The 9,900-nt window shown below is 40.9% G+C and overlaps 1 protein-coding gene across 1 annotated transcript; it reads right to left on the bottom strand.

Annotated features, from left to right (window-relative positions):
• Positions 1-8,028: 8,028 nt before the first annotated feature.
• Positions 8,029-9,900, bottom strand: LOC133736880 (U-box domain-containing protein 4). The gene is made up of 2 exons (XM_062164482.1): positions 8,776-9,900; positions 8,029-8,321 (listed from the first exon to the last, which is right to left on the bottom strand). Exons 1-2 carry the CDS (start codon positions 9,754-9,756, stop codon positions 8,259-8,261), a joined length of 1,044 nt encoding a protein of 347 aa, XP_062020466.1. The 5' UTR covers positions 9,757-9,900; the 3' UTR covers positions 8,029-8,258.

Below are 9,900 nucleotides of genomic sequence, written 5' to 3' on the forward strand. Positions count from 1 at the left end.
ATGTTCTTTTTTAAATTGCACTTATACTTCAATTAATTATGGGGAGTGAAATTTGCACTCCCATTTTTAAAAACCACACACCCTCTTAATATTTTAATAATTTCTTTTGTTCTCCTTATATTTCTTTCCAACATTGCCCTTACAACCATAACTTTTTGACTTCTTACATCTTTTTCCTCTGTCTCTCTCTCGGTGGAACCTCTCTTTCCTTCTCATCATCTTCCCATTTCTCTTATCACACAATTATATCCTTCATTTGGTTTTGTTACCTTTACATTAATTAGATTATTTTCCTCTGATTGTCAATCTCTCTTAATATTGATTTGTCTCGTGATTAAACAACCAAACATCTCCTCTTCTTTGCTTTCAAAATCTTGATTTGCCAATTTTACCTGATCTCTGGGCTCATCTATGCCATGAGATCGAAATCTCAGCCACTGCCCAGATTCCGGTTGCAGCGGTGATGCCAGAACCCTTTGCCGGCAAATCACAGCCCGACGCGTCTTCTCGCTTGCTCTCGCCCCCGATCTGAGAAGAACAGATTGAAATCGATCTACCCATTCCGAGATCAAACAACCATTCGCCATCCCTGGACCACACGTCTGCCAATCTATTCCGGATCACCATCCTCTCCGGACCGAAACTCAATGGCGGGAGCGCCGGCAGCGTTTGGCCGGGAGAGATCGAACTCGCTTTCCTCTGTTATTCTTCTCTTTGCGCATGAGGCGCCTTCTAAAACCTTCAAATTGGTGCGAAACTACTTTAACAAACTAAATGAACAAGCATTGAGCCACTTCGAATTGGGCTTTTCCAGTTTTTCTGCCATGATGGCTCTATTGGAGGATTATGAACAACTGTAATCATAATTTCAGTTTGTGTTTAAGACAGGACCCGCCCCGGATTTCACCCTGAAATCCGAAGTGACCCTGCGGGGCCCACCTTAGAAGAAATTCTGCCAAAAATTTGGCGGAACTTCCCCTAAAATGGGCTACCCAAACCTGTAGGAAAACATTTACACTTCTCAATCAAATCATCCTTATGCTCCTGGAGCCACCCTGCTCCCCAAATCAACATCAATCTCCAATTCACAAAACACATATCTCAACTTGAATAACATAAATCCCATAAGTAATCAGAGCAATTCAAACAGGAAGGTATATGAGGAAAACCTAATTCAAAGGCAGATGCGGAAGCCATGCTGCTGACTATGCCTCAATTTCGTGTACGCCCGACCTCAACTAATTCGCCTGCAAACTGGGCATTTGAAACCGAAGGGCCCAGGGGAAAAGTATTGGAAACACGTTAGTGTGAGTGGACAAAAATAAACAATTCTAAACGAAAGAGATTTTATACTTTTCCCATTTATTTCCTTAAAAACTCTCGATGCATGCAATGATTTAGAAAACAAATCACGAGAAGCTCCGCTCAAGAAAAACCGACTAGCCCCGCTAGTCAGAAACGACTGAGAAAAAAGATCGAAACTCCAATACTCAACAGGATAAGACCAACCCCGCTGGTTACACGGAAATCAGACTAGGCCCCGCTAGTCGAGAAATGATAGGATATGGGGAAGAGATATCACCATACGGGAAATGGAGCCTCCCAGGCTCTACCTACCCTCAACTGCCACTCACACATAGATTGTGCGAGGAGGAGAACTAATAACCTCAACTTCCACTCACACATAGATTGTGCGAGGAGGAGACCAAATAACCTCGACTGCCACCCACGTGAGGAGGAGAATAAATCACCTCTACTGCCACTCACCAACACAAAGTAGGTGAGGAGGAGAACAAGCTACCTCAACTGCCACTCACCAACACAAAGTCAGTGAGGAGGAGACCTAATCACATAACCCGCGTATGGTGAGGAAAAAATCATCGAAAACCAGTAAATCCATGTAGCTTCCCCACATTTCACACGAGATAGAAACCATGTATTCAACGACGTGACCCCGCACGCCAAGATTACTCTCAATCTCAAAATGGATAAGTGAGAAATAGGAATAAATCGACGGCGTGTCCCACACGCCAAAATATTCTCAAATCCGTAACCAAAACCGGAAATTAGTAAAAGCAAATCCCATTTCCAACAAAAATCTCTCAATATCTCCAAGAAACAAACCAAATCCAAAATCATTAATTAGGCACTCCCAATGCCAAAACCGAAAGTCGAAAAATAAATGAGAAAAATCCAACTCCATCGAAACTCATCTTGAAAATCTTCCAGGAGCTTAAATCGGCGATTAGAAATATACTTAATTCCGGAAATTACCTCAGAAATAAGTAATTCGTCAAATAACATTATAAATCATAACCAACCTTTGAACTCATTATTGAAAGCAAAACCACGATATAAATCGAAATCAAATTCCGAAAATTAATTCATTTGCTCAAAATGTAATATGAATAAAACTAGAGCATTATTTAAGAAAATAAATGCATGCATCAATATTTAAAAATAAAAGTCCACTCACAGTACTATTCCGACGATCACGCATTCGTGTTCCGTCATCGAGCAATAGCTCGGTACGTCGTCCTGTACACAATTATATTCCGTGAATAATTATTCAATAATTTAATACAATTCCTAAAATCAACTCCTCATAATTTCACCTCCCAATTCTCCTCGGACTTAGCCCAAATTATACCACTAATACCAATTCGTTAATTTAAAGGTTCCAAGGCAGAACCGAGAGATATCCGACGGTCTGATTCTCGTAATTCGATAATCGAAACCTTAAATTTCAAAATCCATAAATAATTCTAAGTTTCTCCAAAAATTACCAAATTTCACATACAAGCTCTACACAATTAATAGGATTTAATGGGCTAAAAATTGGAATTAAATGTCAGCCCTACGCGCCACCACGCGCCACCCACAGTGGCGGCGAGTGGGGCCCACGCGCCGGCGGCCACCACCTCTGATGGCCACCAAATTTGGACAGTAGCTTCTACTCAACAAACTCAACCATTCATTCAACTACAACATCTCACAATTTTACCTTTAAATGATCGAATCGAACCGGTGAAGAAAACCCAGAATTCCAAGAACCCTAGAATTGGGTTTCGATCAATTCTCCCTCTACACTGCAAATCGGACTGCAAGACCTTAGGGGAAATGATCCTTGTCAAAAACCCGGCCTTCGATGTCCGTCTGGTGACCGGAGGTGGCCGGAATCGCCGGAAATCGGCGAAACTCCAAACTGTAGCCGGGAACGATATTGCCTCAATTCGAGGTTTCTGGGCCAAATCGCCACAACCCAAGGCCGGTAGGATGCAGGGAGGAAGGAGGCGCTCCTGTGGTGGCCGGTTGCTCGCCGGTTGATGGCCGGACGGTGGGGAATCGGGGGGAGGAAGAAAACCCGAAGGAGAAAGGGGGAGAGTCGGGGGAGAGGAGAGAGAAAGAGGGGTGGGTTTCCGGTTTTGGAAACCTACCCGGGTAACTTTCCATATATATCAAAAATTTACCATGAACAGTAATTTTCGTAATTCACTCATAACTTTTGCATACGAACTCCGATTTAGGTGTATCACATGTCCACGGACTCGGTTTAACGTCCTCTACGACTTTCAAGAAGGAAGTTTTCTCAAATTTTGGCCCGATCAAAAAGTCAACTTTTAGGGCCACTAAAATACCGAATTAGAGTAAAAAGTGAGAGTAGTTGTCGTTTACCGTCCAAATGACTAATAAACGGGTAAGTGAAAATACGGGATGTTACAGTTTATTTTCCCCAAATTTCATTTATGGTATAAATTAGCCATCTTTGTTTTCATTTGTTTTAATTTTTAAGTGGGTTTTTCAATGAATTGAGTTTTGAATAATTAGTGATTGAGTAATGGCATGGGTTTGCAATAGTTTTCCCCCAATTGAAGTACTGTTGTTCTATATTGAATTGGATTTTCAGTGAATCAAGTTTTACCTAATTAGTAATTGAGTAATGAGTTTGTGTAATGTGACACGTACTAGGTAGGAGGTTGCATATGGGTTTCCTTTTGAAATAGTAGACAATGCCGGAGAGCAGACCGTAATGCTCATAAGAGAATTTGATGGCGAAATCATCAAAGTGGTTGTCGATATTCCAAATGTTTCTTCCGCTGAGGACAATGATAATGAGGAGGAGAATGAAGACACTGGGATTCCAACGGTTGTGAGTGTTTCAATAGAGAAGAGACTCTCGTTGTCTGGAAAAGAAAGAGAGAAGAGGAAGAGTGTTGTGATTTTGGAGAAGAGAACGAGAGAGAGAGAGAGAGAGGGGGGGGGGGGAAGAAAAGACCCATAAAGAAGGGAAAAAAAATCTGACTTTTGAGGGTATTTTAGTAAGTATAAAAAGATTTGGGATGAAATATTATTAAAAAAATGAAAGGGGGTATGGTTTGTAATTTTGGGTGTGCAAATTTCACCCCCCTTAATTATTTATTGAAGTATATTTATAGTTGGTATCCCATGCAAATAACAAAAGCCAGCATCATCCAACTTTCATTTCCGAAATTCAAATCACAACTTATGAGTGAAATATCCCATGACCATCGCAACTTTTTGATTATGAAAAATATGAAATCCTTTTTTTTTTTTTCCTTCTACGAATCCCATAATGTTGACACTGTCTCAAATTAAAGAGTTTATGTGGAAGACATTGTGTTTTTTATTTTTTTTATTTTTACGGAAAGATAAATACTTAAAGAATGAAGCCTCTTGGGCAACCAATGTTTACAAACATCAAATATTAAGGCTCTAAAAGCCTCAATTGGAACCCTATCACTCCAAGACATAGGAGAAGCAGCATCATGTCCTAAATTTGTAATGACATCAGCTACAAAGTTTGATTCCCTATATATATGTTTAAAGGAAATCTGAGAAAATGAAGTGGCAATGGTTCTAATGTCTTCAATCAATTTGAGCAGCCTCCGCAAGGTGGAATCACCACTCCATTAACTGCATCAATAACCAGTTTCGAGTCTCCATTAACTTCAACTCTTGTAAAACCTTTGTCTTTGACCGTAATCAAGCTATCCCTAAGAGCAGTAGCTTCTGCAACAAGGATACTAGCGTTGGCACATGAAGACACTGTGCTGCATTTCAGTTTTTGTATTCAAATCCGTACAAATTTTGAATGCCAAATAACAAAGTCCACGTGCTCAGCCTAACATAATTAGTCTTCATATGTATATGTAGTGTCTAATTATTTACATGAAAAAGGAGTACAGTAATGGGCCAGCCATGAAATTGAAAACCCACAGGTAATGGGCTGAGCGCAATAATAAGCCGACAAGATCAGTGGACTTAGCCTACCATATTGACCACAGAGGCCCAGTTGTAACCAACCTTTTTTTAAGAATAAGAAAAATGATCACAAACTCATGTGATGCTCTACATAAATACGCCGGTACTGAACTGCTGGCCGTTATTTGTAACAATGTTTTCTTGCTTAGAACACTATGACTCTGAGTCTGTAATCCTATATATAACTAACGTGTCAAGGTGATCCGGCCAGACTTATAGATCGGATACCTAGTCACCACTTCATTCTTGAGTTTTTCAGTCTCTAGTCGCTCCCCAACCCCGTATCAATTTCACCATTTTCATTATGCGAGTGAGAATTGAATCAGTGATTTACATAGTGTTTATCAGTCACACTTATTGCTGTTTTAATCTTACTTTTTTTTTTGAATGAGTTTTAATCTTACTTTTAGCATATATTCGTTGTTCATAATCTAAAATTCACTATCTAGATCATAATATCATTTAATATGTTATATCATGATCATGCGCAAGAGATTTCATATACACAAAGTCAAATCATATGAAGCTGACTTTAAGTTCATCCGGTCAAAATTGGGGGGCTGGTTAGGAGTTCTCATTCATAATTAATTTTACCACCGCAAAGTTAATAATACTCAAGAGATAAAAAGATGAAATTGCTTAAGGCATACTACAGCCGATGAAGTCCTTTTGACCAATAACGTAGGTGGGTAGATAGTCATCGCCGCCGCATGACTCGAGCAGACTCGGTCATTTTCTTAAGCCATAAACATGAAAGTTATGAAATACCTTCTGGCTTCTGATGCCATTAATGAACCTCCAAAACGACATCGCACCCAATTTTCTGCAATGTTGACGTTGCAACTTTCTCATTATATATATCATTAGCACTTGAAAACGGAATTGAATTATGTGGGATCAGTTGAGCAAAGATTCAGAGAAGTACACTGATGTGGAAGCCCTCTTTATCACTAATCTTAGTGCTCTTGTGTATATTTCTTACACTTTTGTTGATCAAAAGTACCGTAACTGTAACGTGTTAATTTTTTTAATCGATATATGCATTTTAAGTGAAATTTAATGAAATTGGAAAGTTTATTCTCAAGTTCATATTATTATTGTCTAAATAAAATAGAACATAATAATATAATAAATATACTTGGTAGAGAGGCATAACAGTCCTCGATAAAGACATTTATAATTACAGAAACTTTCAAACTTATGATCCAACCAAATCCATTTCTCATGATGTGTAGAAGTTTTAAGCAAATGAAGAAGTTTAACCAAATAAGTTGACCAATTTGAAAGACTTACTGAATATCTTGCGTTTTTATATATTAATTATGGACCCATGTCCATTATTCCGTTGCTTTAGGCATGTTATTCATAGCTTCACAGGTAGAAATGGACCCATAATCTCTATTTAGGACAACCTTTCAAGTTTCTTCGGTCCAACTCGTGCACACATCACACACATTTGAATTGCCTTTTCCTACCTAAGCTTCAGGTTGATTGCTGTTAGAGGCATCTGGTCCCCTACACGTCAAGAAATTAAGTGACTAAATTAGTCTCTGGATGCATTAGCTAGCCTAAATTCATGTGAGAACCTAATAACTTTGATGCAATTATTAGCTTATTCACACACCATGTTTGCTCATTATAGGGTCTAGCTTTTTCACAAGGAAGAATATTGTAAGGACTAGCCTTAGATGCTACGAGTGATAATGGGCAAAAATCGTTTTAGGTTTTGCGAAAAATACTAGTGTAACAGCTTTATAACATATTTTTTTGTATGAAATTATAAAACAAGAAAAAAAAAAACCTTGTGAATATAGTGTTCACCAACGAGAGATTTTTAGTGCTCCAAATAATTAAAATTCTAAAAATGTAATATATTAGTGTGAAACACGTATTTAACTAATCTAAGCATCCATGTCTTTAAAATTTTAATACTCCGAAACTTTAGAACACACTCACGTATACTATTGACAGTGAAGATGACGTGCTTTGATTAACGTTGATCTACATGTGATTAAGACCGCCGACTGCATATTGATCGCACATTTCAAACCCAGGAACCTCAGGCCCCAATCTCAGTCTATATGTCACCCCCAAAACTGGAAGAGATTAATCAAATCCCTTTCACCCGGGACTATAAAACAGTGAAGACAAATAAACAAAAACGCTCATGAATGGTATGAACGTGAGACAACAAAAGTGGCCAACCCAAAGCCGCTGCTCGAAGATGATAAGCGGTCGAGAATGGGACCCCGGGCCCATCATCGATGGGACTAAACGACCAACTGCTAAAATAACTGTAACTCTCACACGTGGCGGCAATCACTTCAAAAAAATAAAGAGTCATAATTCACTGGCCATCGTCTTCATGCACGCGTACCTCGTGGATTTTGAATAAGAAGAACACTGATTTTCCAAACCAAAAACACGCACCAACAACCTTCCAGACTCCTCCCCAGTCCCCACTGCTTTTTCTTCCAATTTTTCTTCTTTACTAGGCCTCAACTTTCTTTCCTTCATCATATTTTCTTTTCTTTTCTTTTATAATCAGACGAAATCAACTCCTCATTACACCAGGAGCCTACTCAGTTTAGGACCTCTACCCCTATTAGCAGTCTTTCCTTATCTTTTATGCTCTCCTAAACTCCTCATTTCGAATCAGCAAATATAACACACTTTACACAGAGATAAGAGATGACACACTAAGCAAAATAAAACTTTAGCCTCAGTGGACACATCACTCTTAAATAAACAACAAAGCCAAAAAGGCAAAACCAAACTCATCAGCTCACTTCCAATACTTTATCACAAATTTTACAACATGCTCCCGTCACAAAGATATTTACAAGTTTTCGTTCATTGATTTTTTCTTCTTCTCGTATTTTCCTTTTTGTGTGAGTACAAATCTTACATGGTATGGGCATGGCAAAAGGGAGCCATGAGGGGACAGAATGGGAATTTACACTAGCACATCATCTTCACGCCCGTGCAGCGACGTTGCCGGATCTCGGTTGCCGTAGAAGCTCTGTCAATGTCTCCGCCTGTCCCCATAAAGACACACAAAACGACAAACAGAACCACACCCCATGAGACACCATCAATACAAATCTAATAGAAAACACATAACTAAATTTTAAAAATCAATAATGGCTGACTGGCCGGGCCAGCACTCCACCCGCTACATGACATTTCTAACCCTGATCTACGTGCCTAACGCCATTAAAGAAACTGGGATTCGCTTTTCCATTTTTTAGTATTTTATCCCAAAGTGAATAAATTTAAATAAAGAATGGCAGTTATACGTGGGCCATGATCGTTAATGCAACCGGACCGACGTGGCTCAACAGCAAAACCCAAAAACCCATTAATTTCGGGAATATTTTCAAAAAGAGCCAACGCCGCGTCAGCCAGCTCTGGCTCCTCGACCAGCTGACCGGTTTGACCCAAAAAAGGAAAAAACGAACAAGGCATATTGCAGCCGGAAAATCCTCTCACCTTTTGCTTGGCGCGATTAGTGCCGGACTGAGACAGAGCCACCAGGGGAGGTATCGCTCCTTCGCGGGCCACCATGTTACAGTGGACCGCGTTATTCTCGCACAGCTGCAGCAATATCGCCACCGATATCTCCTTCTGCCTCTGCGACCCAACCTCCACGATTTCCACCAGTACCGGAATCCCGCCTTCCTCCACCAACGCCGTTCGAGCCTCCGGCACCGAAACCAGCACGCTCAGCACGTATGCCGATTTGTCCACCATGTTTGAACTGAAATCCGCCATCAATTCCACCAACGGCTTCATGATCCCGGCCTGAACGGCTCTGATTTTGTTCTCTTTTACCGAGCATAGAGAATACAGAGCCGTCGACGCGTCCTTCTTGCCGCGAATTCCGCCGTTCTCTAGAAGATTCACCAGCAGCGGAAGCGCTCCCGACCGTCCGATTGCGACTTTGTTCTCTTCTATTTGAGATAGACGGAGAAGAGCGCACGCGGAGTTCTCTTTCGTGGTTGGATTTCCGGTCTTGAGCGCTCGGACCAGAGGCTTGATTGCTCCCGACGAAGCTATGAGCTCCTTGTTCTCGTCGCAGAGCGAGAGGTTCAGAATCGCCGTGACGCCGTACTCCTGGAGCTGGAGATCGGAGGAAGACAAGAGCGAAATCAACGGCCGTATCGCTCCGTATTCCGCGATTTTGAGGCGGTTTTCCGATTTGTTTTTGGCGAGGAGCCTGATCTCCATCGCCGCTTGCTTCTGCTCTTCAATCGAACCGGACTCGAGGACGCCGACCAGCTGACGTATCAGATCGTCGGAGTTGTCCGAAGCGCAGGCCATCAGGAGCCGCCGGCTCTGAGACGACGCCGTTTGGAACTCGCCGGATCTGTCACTGTTGCAGTCACTGAAAGCAGAGGAGCTGTCGCCGATACTGAGATCACTGAAATTCCGCCCCATGTAACTGAAATTGGATGGGTTTTCAGTCTCCATAGCCGAAATTAGGGCTTATTCACTTTACAAAATCCTATCCGGCTATCAATCCGATAGTATGAAACAGGTAATCTCAGGAATTCGGGGTCTCGTTTTTTAGGGTCTGAAAGTGTAAGCGGATTTGTGGCTTAAATGGAGCGGAGA

This window comes from Rosa rugosa, chromosome 3 (assembly GCF_958449725.1).
Source record: "Rosa rugosa chromosome 3, drRosRugo1.1, whole genome shotgun sequence".
NCBI lineage: Eukaryota > Viridiplantae > Streptophyta > Magnoliopsida > Rosales > Rosaceae > Rosa > Rosa rugosa.